The 12067-nt window shown below is 55.2% G+C and overlaps 1 protein-coding gene across 1 annotated transcript in view; it reads right to left on the bottom strand.

Moving 5' to 3' along the window:
- Positions 1 to 1718: 1718 nt before the first annotated feature.
- LOC119109853 (transmembrane protein 47-like) overlaps positions 1719 to 12067 on the bottom strand; it is a 17052-nt gene continuing 6703 nt past the window's right edge. Inside the window, exons 2-4 of the mRNA XM_037233606.1 lie at positions 8566 to 8628; positions 7596 to 7622; positions 1719 to 2724 (exon numbers count right to left, since the gene is read on the bottom strand). Of these exons, the coding sequence (XP_037089501.1) occupies positions 2570 to 2724; positions 7596 to 7622; positions 8566 to 8628 (245 nt within the window). The 3' untranslated portion in view covers positions 1719 to 2569. The remainder of the gene's footprint in view (positions 2725 to 7595; positions 7623 to 8565; positions 8629 to 12067) is intronic.

The following is a 12067-nucleotide window of genomic DNA, read 5'->3' as shown; positions in this document are numbered from 1 at the left end:
GGCCGAAGGTAACTGAAGGCACGCCAATGGTTAGGTGATATGAACACTGACCACGTTCCGTGTGATCATACCAAACGGTCTCCTCACTGAACAGGAATTTGTGGCACCCACAAACATTTGTGTACTGATGCCACATGCCGCTAGGGCCCTGCTTCAAGCCGCGTGTGGCGGACCGCTGGCCTGCCGAGACGGCGCATTGCGGCCTGCGGAGGGATGACGTCATCAATGTATCTACTATTCTGGTCACCTGTGGTACTCACATTCCGATTACCGTTGCGAGCGATGGAATATTCTATTAGGGGCTGCACTAGAGTAAAGTACCGGAGACCATCACGAAATCTGGTATTTGGTCGAAGTGAACTACGTCTAAACCACAAGTGTCGTTTTGCGCGTTGTTTGTTGATTGCGAGCGTATGTTGCCAGGCTTCAGTCAGCGAATATGTATACAGGCTGGCGAGGCACACATACACATACACATATACACACATATACACACATATACACAGGCTTTCGGTAACTATATCTTAGCAGAATGTTTTCCTTTATACATGTGCGGTGAAAAAAGACTGCTGATTCGGCGTGGACAAACTTTTAGATGCATCGTTCAAGTTCCGGGCTTTCGACTCGATTGACATTTATAATCGCAACAGAAATATCTCGAACTTTCTTATGAGAAACAGCCATGACAAACGCGACAACCTTAAATTCACCGATGTGGTATATCAATTCAAATGCAATCTCGAAGGCTGCTAACTTGTTTCATATACTGGATTGGCATAGCCAAGACGCTTACGCCGTCTGGCAATGCACTTACGCGACGGGCATCTCCGGAGCACATGCGAAGACAACATGACAGGACATTAACACGATAACTGACGGGCAACACTGACATTCTTCCGACGGGCAATGATAGACGACGCCTTCCAATGTGGGAAGTATATTCATCAACGAATTCTCTCCAGCCACAAATAAGCAAAACAAAAGTTGGCACGACCCCCGAGGTATTAGTTAGAATGTACAGTATATATATATATATATATATATATATATATATATATATATATATATATATATATATGTAATATTAACGATGCATTTCATGATACATCATGATTAATACATATAATATTGACGATACATCTATATATATATATCTATATCTATATCTATATCTATATCTATATCTATATCTATATCTATATATGTATATATATATATATATATATCTCTCTCTCTCTCTCTCTCTCTCTCTCTCTCCTCTCTCTCTCTCTCTCTCTCTCTCTCTCCTCTCTCCTCTCTCTCTCCCTCTCTCTCTCTCTCTCTCTCTCTCTCTCTCTCCCTTCCCCTCTCTTCCTGTATACAAATATGACGGCTTAGATGCTGATACGGCTTTCGGTAACGATTAGCCACCGCTACTCGTTATATAGGTGGTGCGGCAACTCGCCGTATGTAATACTCGTATGTAACTCGCAACAGCTATGCAAAACAGACCACCGATATCGAACTCATTTCCTGTCGGTCTGGCTGCATTTGGAAGCACAAACACACAACGTATAAAAGAGCGTCAATAAAGGTTGGCTGGGAAGCTACACGAAACTGCAGCGTAAGCAGTCGGTTTCCTGTATGCTTCCTGTACCGCAGAACTCAGTCTTACTGACACTCACTGCATGGTCTCATGTAGCACGAAAGGTTCTGTTGTTTTCTATTAAGAAGGCGGATTTGTCCACCGTGGCCGTTTATTTTACTTCCATTCCATGTAACGACACGACTGCCTCCTCCACGTAAAGCACGGGCCAGAAGACGAGCGGCGCTGGCCGTGCGCCAGCCGCTCGCCGGAGGTCGGCGAGCCATGCCATGCTCTGGCCGGACACCCCAACGCACGCGCTCCCGCCGGCCGGCACGAGCACCACGCACCCTCTGATGATATGAGAACAGGCGCGCGCACAGACAGCCAGACATGCAGCTGCTCTCAGGCCCAGCCGGTGCGGGTCACCAGCGCGCAGACTCGTAAACAACATTCTTAACGACTCATAACCTATGTGACGGCTTTGGCTTCTCGCTTCGCCAGCTGCCCACAACTCTAGGTACTTCAACATCAGACAGCGTCATAGTCCAGCAAGCAGCGTAAAATAAGAGAACAGCGGCTCCGCCCTTGTTAATCAAAATGTTCTCACGCCTGAATCGTCAACATGTACTAACCACAAGAAACTGATTCCGTGGACTGGTCAACAAAGAACTAGCGCAACAACGGGAGAAGAGCCCCGGCGCCGCAGTCCCAAAAGCTCATACCATCTGCACGGAATCAAAGCTGCCTGAAACAAAACTGCAGCGAAAACGAGACACCGTGGCTGACCCGGCGGTGCTGCCGTCACCCTTGGCCAGGCCAGCAGCCGGAGCTGCGCCGCTCCAGCGAGCCGCCGTGGGCGGTCCCACCGGCCGACACGGACCGCGCGCCCGGAGCCGTAGCGACCTGCGCGGACGCGCCTCGACTAGATGTATCACGAGCGGCGCCGGCGGCGGACACTGGCGGCGGCCGTCCGTGTCCGTCCCACCGCTGTCCGGCGGCCGCTCAGGCGCGCTCCTCGTGGAGGATCGTCCGCTCCTTGTAGTAGATCTCCTCCGACTCCTTGTCGCAGAGCAGCAGGATGACGCCGCCGAAGAGGAAGATGGCCGCGCCCCAGCCCACGCCGTAGCCCCAGCCGAACTCCCAGACAGTGCGGTTACCTGCGGTCAGCGACGGCGCACGGTGTCAGCAGGGACATACAGGCGCGTGACGTCAGGACAGGTCCATGATGCCAGGTCAGGTCCGTCCGTGGCGTCGGGACAGGTCCGTGATGCCAGGTCTGGTCCGTCCGTGGCGTCAGGACAGGTCCGTCCGTAGCGTCAGGACAGGTATGTGGCGTCAGACAGGTCCGTTGAGACAGGACTGGTCCGTAATGTCAGGACAGGTCCGTGGTGTCAGGACAGGTCCGTTGAGACAGGACCGGTCCGTAATGTCAGGACAGGTCTGTGGCGTCAGGACAGGTCCGTGATGCCAGGTCAGGTCCGTCCGTGATGTCAGGACAGGTCTGTGGCGTTCAGACAGGTCCGTTGAATCAGGACCGGTCCGTAATGTTAGGACAGGTCCGTGGTGTCAGGACAGGCGGTGGCGTCGGACAGGTCCGTTGAGTCAGGACCGGTCCGTAATGTCAGGACAGGCCCGTGGTGTCAGGACAGGCTCGTGGCGCCAGGACATGCCGTGGCGTCGGACAGGTCCGTGGCGTCGGACAGGTCCGCTGAGTCAAGACCGATCCGTAATGTCAGGACAGGTCCGTGGCGTCAGGACAGGCTCATGGCGTCAGGACAGGCCGTGGCGTCGGACAGGTCCGTTGAGTCAGGACAGGTCCATGGTGTCAGGAGAGATCCGTGGCGTCAGGACAGGCCGTGGCGTCAGGACAGGCCGTGGCGTCAGGGCAGGTCCATGAATTCCCACTAAAGCCATGTGTGCATCATGATCGATACAAGGACGGCAAGGCCCACGTAGTGTCACATGGAACGGAGAACAGAAATCAGTGGCCAGAATCGCCAACAGATGCGCATAACCGACTGAAGTGTTGGTCAACGACAAGAACAAAACCCGGTCATTTTTAACACCGCCTCGTCTCGGTTTGTAAATAGTGAAAGGTTTACTGCATTTTGGGTTCTTGTATTGGAAATAATCGACCTGAACATATCAGGAATAAGTGTTAAAAAGGTCGAGCAATCACTGAAACACATAATGACGATACTTAACGCTTCCAGCAGTGCACATGCCAAAGAAAGATGTAAGACAGCGCCCGATTCAGGCTAGGTAAACGAGCATCACTAGGGGCAGTTCCACGGACGCTTTCTGCAAAACAGTGCACTCAAAAATCAATGCTTAGTTTTGCCACTATTGTTTAGTGAGAGCAGCATGCCGTTTACGACACATCGTGACACAACTGTCTTCACAAACTTCAAGCACGAGCCCTTTACATCCGAGGTTCCAAGCCAGCATTCCGAGCTATCTATGCACGCGCAGCTGGCCTTCGTTAGATCACTAATAAAGCAAAACCATGCGAGTCACAGTGACGTTGATACGAAGGTAAGCGTGTGGGTCGCCAGACTTAGCGGTTTGTCAGCACAGGGACACAACCACCATTCGTTTTTTCGGGCAGATGTCCCACCACGCCCGTGAGGTCATAAACAAATAACATGAGCGACAGTGTCATCAACATAGCGCCAGCTAATGTGGTTGTTTGGGAAGCCAGACCGGTGAGAGAAACCATGTCCCTTTGTCGGAGGCTGACGCTTTCAGGTAAGCAACACAGCCATCCCGAACAAATACGTCTGCATGGACGCTGGACAAATAGACAGGGAGGCACTCACAATGTCAACAATCACATCAGCATATCGAAGGGGCAATCGGAGCACCTTTGCAAGCAACCACAATCACCACGACTAGAAGGAACTCATTGATTTGTAAACTAACAAGAAACTAACAGGGATGCGGACCCGCGAACGCACAGCAAACTAACGAGGAGGTAAACATCATCGAGTAGGTTAAAGAGGAGGCAGGTACGTAATCACATGTAGCTACATAATCACTTTGCCAACTCCTGTTGCTAAGTGGTTATGGACCACATAAAGCGGTAAACAGTATCAAAGCAAAAGCAAAACAAACTTAATGACTCGCACCACGCAGATGAAGTGCTTGTGTGCCGACACAGGCTTTTATCCACAATAGCACTGTAGCCGTCTACAGCTCCTCACGATGAGCAACAACAACAAAAAAAATACAGCCCAGAACAAGACATACGTAAACACAAGGTCGAAAAATAGACACCTCATTTTGGGATCATAACTGCCGAGTCCCTTCCAACGTTACACTACAATTGGGGTCACTGTGCATTTTGTACGACGCGAACTGTAACCTGATCTTTCGGGTGTTACGACATTAACGCTACGGCATAAACACATCTCGGCAATAGTGTTACATCAGTTATACATGACATTTCTTCCACCGCAAAAACTTTGCACTTGAGATTGTACTTGTGCGCGACATTACTTCTACCGCAAGAACGTATGCGCGACATGAGTGCTGCACGACAAAATGTGTGGAAAAAATTATGCCCGTCATCAACAATTCAGCAAAGACTCACAAAATCACAACTTTTACGCCACATTACTTATGCAAAAAATCCTACACGACGTGAGTGCTGCACGACAAAACTTACACTGCATTAACCTATACCAGACATTAATCATACAACAAAGACTTATACAGTCTTATCTTATACGCACATTTCTTCAGATGCAACGAGTACGAGCCATCAAAAGGTGTAGGTGACATCAGCGTTACACAGCAAAATTTGGAAAGTAATAAAAATTGATACAAAGTCAATGCCCGTCATTATGTCTACCGTAAAAACCTAAACGCCTTTAAATGTCAGCGATCTTACTTCTTCGGCCAATACTTATACGTGATATTTGTGCAATAAGATACATGGTACAGTCTACAACTTACAACCGGAGGTCCCCCATCCTTTAAGTTTAAGGCAATGCTCCACATTTGAATGCTTTTGACCAAACTTCTAGACGGAACGAACACATGAGAGCACATGACTGGGCGAAATCGCAAAACTGGTGCCCGCCCCACGACGTCGGCACGTTTTTGCTGCTGCAAACATCGCGATAAACAGACCTACGACGACAGTAGTTCCACGCGACCCTTTTCGACTGAAAAAGGTTTGGTACACTAAGGGTCTTGGGCGCGCTGTCGTAGTGCTGCAAAACAAGTTTGGGGGCTAAGCTGGGAAAAGCGTCCGAATCTGCTCCAAAATACATGAAACACGGCGTTTGCCCCGAATGTGACACACCATCCTATCACAGATGAGGGGCAGGTGGGGTCACCGACAGGATACGGAACTACCCTCCTAGCTTCGGGTTCAACGAAACGCGACATTACTTTTACTTAAAAAGCTATACCCGTCATTGAGATTTTACCACCAAAACTACAGCCGTTGCTCACACGCCAAGCATAACAAACGGGTAAAATCATGTAGCATTATAGGTAACAAACTTTTCGTACCAGCATCAGAGCACTAAAATTGTGGTATTGCACAATTGGAAGTTCCCCCCTAACCTATGAACTGTTCCTAAACCCACGCTAGGTGTCCACACGTTCTGCGCTCCATTGAAAGCATCGACAGTAGAAGTAATGTTGCGTAGAGGTAAAGACTGTACCAGTTTTTACATTAGTCATGAACATTCTACATCTCTTAGCATAAGTGTTGTGTGGTACAAATGTCGCGCATAAGTTTTTGCGCGAGAAGTTATGCCGTGTGCAAGCAACGGCTGTATAGGTTTTTGCAGAAGAAATGATGAAGGGTATAACTTTTTAAATTATAAGTTGCGTCGTGTTGCGCTAATGCCGCACATCGCTGTTTGCAGTGGAAGTTAAGTCGTGCACAAACCATGTCTGCATATGCTTTTGTTGTACGCATAATCACTGGCAACCAAAAATGAGTATAAATTTGATCGCGTAGCACTAATGTCGCGTGTAAGCTTTTGCAGTACAAGCAAACAAAGTTGTGTGTAAGTGATGCCCGTGTATGTTTTTGCAATAGAAATAACGACCAGTAGACATTTTGAAGCATAAGTTTTGTCGTGTGGCACGTATGTCGCGTATAAGTTTTTGCAACAAAGGACTGACAGGTATAAATTTTTGCGGTGTAAGTTTTGTTACGTACCACTTATGCCGTGTATAAGTATTGGCAGTAGTAGTCATGTCGCAACACTCCTGTCGGCGGTAGTTTTTGTTGTGGCACTAATGTCGTGGAACCGATCTTTCGGCCATGATCGTACCGCGCTCAAAGACACGCAGACTTTTTACACCTTACTAAGTGGACAATGCTGCAGGTCGGACAGACCCAGCCAAACTACCACGCCAGGTGCCTCGAGCACAACATCGTCACGATCACCGGACTGCCGCACCGGCCGTAGACAGACGCAGTCAGCCAGACGGACAGCATACAGTCACGAATACCGGACAGTCGCACTGGCGTCAGACAGACAGTCGGCGGTGAGACGCGAACATGGTCACAACGGCACGCCGAACCGACGGAGAGCGAGGCACGCACGCACAGTCACAACGGCACGCCGAAACGACGGAGAGGGAGGCACGCACACAGACACACACGCGCGCACGCACACGCACACGCACACTCACGCACACACACACACGCACGCACACGCACACGCACACGCACACGCACAGCCAGCGGGCGGCGCGCGCTGCCCCGCAGACCGGTCCCAGTCGCACCCCCGGGCCGGAGCGGAGAGGCCGCGCTTGCGGACCGCATGCCTCGGTCTCCCAGCCGGTCCGCCGCTGAGCAGCCCTGGTGCCAACTGGACCGGACACCGGCTGCACATCCACGGCGACGATGCCAGACCGACTCCAGCAGAACACACATCAGCTGGCCGTGGGGCGCTGGGGCAAAACAGTTCTGACAAGCGGGGCCCTCGGAACGGCCGCCCCAGAAGAGGATAGCGGGACAGAAGCGCGTCATGCAGAGGGGGCCGGGACGGCACACTACCTGCGTCCGGGGCACCCTGGCGGTAATCTGGGAAGGAGAAGATGCTCAGACCAACGCGCCGCGAGACCTGCACCGGCTCATGGGGGTGCCGTGTACTCAGAAGAGGAGCACCACAAAAGGGTAGGGTGTGTGTCGACCAGTCAGGGACAGGAGGTAGCTTCATGGGAAAGGTCACCCGTCTACGGTTCGGCTGTACGGGAGGGGAAAGGGGAGGGGCAGTACGGATTAAGAAGAGTGAGAAAGGTGGAATGGGAAGAGACTGGCCTCATGTCAGCGTGTCCAGTGCCTCCCAAACCTGACAAACGAGTGAGCAGAAACACTTAGCGCTGAGCGGCTGTGGTCCAGTATGAGCTGAACATCGCAGACAGTCAACTTCCTATGCCTTTCTACCTTCCTCTAGCTAATTGTCGATGGAGGTCGACAGTAACTTCGAAGCAGAGCTGGAGATGCAAGGAAACTACGTTCATAGACACCGAGGTAAACTGCGAGGGCTTCGTGTGCCCTCTTAATTATATCACAAGAATAGGTGCCGATAAAGGACCAACTTACTACAACAGGTAAGCAGTTTGCGTGACATATTACCATCTAGCTTCTGCGCTCCTTGCTGCAGAAGATAGATGTTTCAAAAAATAAATTCGTGAATTCCTAGCACAGAGCAAAACATTTCTCGCCAGTACTATCCTGTCCCTTGGACTTGGATCGTATGCAAACCGAAGAAATGTTCCATACGTCGACGAGAATGCACAATAAAAACGCCCGGGGAACCGCACTGAGGGAGCGCTAACTCGGCACGGCCCAGCCCGGGGGACCGCTCTGAGGAGGCGCTAAATCGACACGGCCCAGCCAGCTGAGCTGTAATTGTACGGCTATCACGAGACATGGTGTACCGCAGCTAGCTGGTGGGCACGCAGAAGAGTCCGCTGGCGCCTAGCCCGCCCCCGGACATGCGGCAGCTCCGCCCCATACTCACTCTCCTCCAGCTCCTGGGCGAAGCAGACCGGGTACACCACCAGCGCGATCAGGATCGAGATGACTGTGGACGGGGACACAGGAGGTCAGTGTGGGCCCGGGCCGGCAGCCAGGGGACATGCGGCCGGCGCTGGCACACACCGGTGGTCACGGGACACACGGGCCGCGTGGCTCCAGGTCAGCGGGCGGCGCAGACACACACCACCGGTCACGGGACACACGGGCCGCGTGGCTCCAGGTCAGAGGGGCGGCGCAGGCACACACCACCGGTCACGGGACACACGGGCCGCGGGGCTCCAGGTCAGCGGGCGGCGCAGACACACACCACCGGTCACGGAACACACGGGCCGCGTGGCTCCAGGTCAGAGGGCGGCGCAGACACACACCACCGGTCACGGGACACACGGGCCGCGTGGCTCCAGGTCAGCGGGCGGCGCTGGCACACACCGGTGGTCACGGGACACACGGGCCGTGTGGCTCCAGGTCAGCGGCCGGCGCTGGCACACACCACCGGTCACGGGACACACGGGCCGCGTGGCTCCAGGTCAGCGGCCAGCGCTGGCACACACCACCGGTCACGGGACACACGGGCCGCGTGGCTCCAGGTCAGCGGGCGGCGCAGGCCGTCACCTTGTGGTGAGCAGGATCTAGATCCCCATCCACCCATACCCACAGTTATAGGCACATCCACGCTCACACTCATACTCACACTAATATTTATACTCCTACTCATGCTCACACCCACTCACGCTCACGCCACACTACCTCCAACCCCAACAAAACAACATTATCAAATATATGGAGTTCTGGGACGAGTCCTCTGGGCTGCATATTTGCATTCCCGAGGTCCCAAGGCCATCAAATTTTGGAGAGAAAAAACTTTATGCACCCAAATAAAGTGCGTCGCGACATGAAACTCAACTTATATCCCGTGGGTTCGAATTGCGCAACAACCTGTTTTTGTTAATCGCTGCTACAACAGGCGTGACAAATCGCGAACTCACAATGAAAAAGATCCAAGCAGCGTGCAATGGTCAATATTATGGAATGAACTGTGGCAGGACCTGTGCTACCTATTCTTATCTGCATGGACTTGATAAAAAGCCTCGCAGGTGGTGCCATATTCTTAATTGCCCCAGTCCCGCTCGTTCGCATCGGTCCCCGTGTGAGTGGGGGTGGGAGCTGGGCCCTGTTTAGGTGCGGTGAGAGCTGACGCCGCCGCCTAGCCGACCTTGTGAGTGGGGGTGGGAGCTGGGCCCTGTTTAGGTGAGATGAGAGCTGACACCGCCGCCTAGCCGACCATGTGAGTGGGGTGAGAGCTGGGCCCTGTTTTAGGTGAGGAGGGAGCTGACGCCGCCCCCTAGCCGCCGATGTGAGTGGGGGTGAGAGCTGGGCCCTGTTTAGGTGAGGAGGGAGCTGACGCCGCCACCTAGCCGGCCGTGTGAGTGGGGGGTGAGAGCTGGGCCCTGTTTAGGTGAGGTGGGAGCTGACGCTGACGCCGCCGCCTAGCCGGCCGTGCAGCCCTGATGGGCCTGTCGGCGCCGCCCCTCGACCCTGTCGGCGCAGCGCCATCTCGCGAGACTCACTCGAGTCTCAGCTCTGGATCACCTGTTCGACCGAGCCAGCGACACCGGAGCGCGCGAGGGACAGACGGCAGCCCGGACCCGAGCGTGCACACGTGTGAACTGCGCGGACGGCGCGCCATCTGCGTGGGACACGCTCAGCTGGGGGACACCGGTGCTAATCGCGGTCCGTCGTCCGGTCAGGACCGTTTGGGGGTCACCGCTGCAATCTGGTCAACTGGCTCGGACCCCAGCAGCACTGCTCGGATGAATGAGATCAAACTGTGCGCGAACGTAGGCCAGCCAACGCCGGTCAATGGCTTTTCTCTCTCCAAATGTACACCTGATCCACGATAGGCGTGCATCGTACGGTGCTGGGTTACTTTCCTATGCATTCCTCAAACAACAACAAAAAATATCCGTCGCTTGGCTAGTTCTAAATGGATCTAAATCAGAACGTAAGGGAATAGCTGGCTATGTAAAAATATATATAATACAAATCCTTGGGATATTGACTGATTCCTGCAGTCACCACAATGAACCGCTTTAAAATATTGCTGAGCAATGGCAAAAAGACAGGAGCCGAAAAAGAAAAAGACGTGAAACCACTTCGGACCCATCATAAACCCAAGGATTTGTATTATATATATTTTTACATAGCCAGCTATTCCCTTACGTTCTGATTTAGATCCATTTAGAACTAGCCAAGCGACGGATATTTTTTGTTGTTGTTTGAGGAATGCATAGGAAAGTAACCCAGCACCGTACGATGCACGCCTATCGTGGATCAGGTGTACATTTGGAGAGAACCATCGAACCGTCGAGCTTTAAACTCTTCTGCGGACATGCGAAAAGAATCCTGGCAGAAATCGAGGCATTTTCTTCATCCCAGCTTGACAACCTAGAACGGCCGACCAAAAACACCGGCTGGCTTAGAGCAGAGCCGGATCAGAGAGACGTGCGCTCGTCGGATCACTGGGCGCGCCGCCCGCCCGGGCGGGAGCGAGCCCGCCGCCCGCCCGGGCGGGAGCGGGTCCGCCGCCCGTCCGGGCGGGAACGAGACCGCCGCCGGCCTGGGCGGGAGCGAGACCGCCGCGCGCCGGGCGGGAGCGAGCCCGCCGCCGGCCCGGGCGGGAGCGAGCCCGCCGCCGGCCTGGGCGGGAGCGAGCCCGCCGCCGGCCCGGGCGGGAGCGAGCCCGCCGCCCGCCCGGGCGGGAGCGGGTCCGCCGCCCGTCCGGGCGGGAACGAGACCGCCGCCGGCCTGGGCGGGAGCGAGACCGCCGCCAGCCCGGGCGGGAGCGAGCCCGCCGCCGGCCCGGGCGGGAGCGAGTCCGCCGCCGGCCTGGGCGGGAGCAAGCCCGCCGCCGGCCCGGGCGGGAGCGAGACCACCGCCGGCCGGGCGGGAGCGAGCCCGCCGCCGGCCCGGGCGGGAGGAGCGAGCCCGCCGCCGGCCTGGGCGGGAGCGAGCCCGCCGCCGGCCCGGGCGGGAGCGAGACCGCCGCCGGCCCGGGCGGGAGCGGGCCTGCCGCCGGCCCGGGCGGGAGCGAGACCGCCGCCGGCCCGGGCGGGAGCGAGCCCGCCGCCGGCCTGGGCGGGAGCGGGCCCGCCGCCGGCCTGGGCGGGAGCGAGCCCGCCGCCGGCCTGGGCGCTCGCCTTGTCCCTGGCACTGCGGACTGCAGGGGCGGACCCGCCGGGCCGGCCCGACAGCTGCCACCGGCGCCGAGGCCGGACGGCGGCGCGTCAGTCGCTTCCTTAGCTGTCCGTCTGCCCTCCTACCGGCTGCTGGGCTATTTAGAGACGGGGGCGCGGCGGCGTGCCTCCAGCGCCAAACTGACACGCGCCTTATGCGAGATCGAGCATCGAACTCGTCCCGGGAGCCGAGCTCCTCCCGGGCGCCGAGCTCCTCCCGGGAGCGAGCTCCTCCGGGCGCCGAGCTCCTCC

The sequence above is a fragment of the Pollicipes pollicipes genome, unplaced genomic scaffold (genome assembly GCF_011947565.3).
Source record: "Pollicipes pollicipes isolate AB1234 unplaced genomic scaffold, Ppol_2.1 Scaffold_7231;HRSCAF=8579_pilon_pilon_pilon, whole genome shotgun sequence".
In the NCBI taxonomy this organism is placed as follows: domain Eukaryota; kingdom Metazoa; phylum Arthropoda; class Thecostraca; order Pollicipedomorpha; family Pollicipedidae; genus Pollicipes; species Pollicipes pollicipes.
This window is presented reverse-complemented; position numbering and strand designations above follow the sequence as displayed.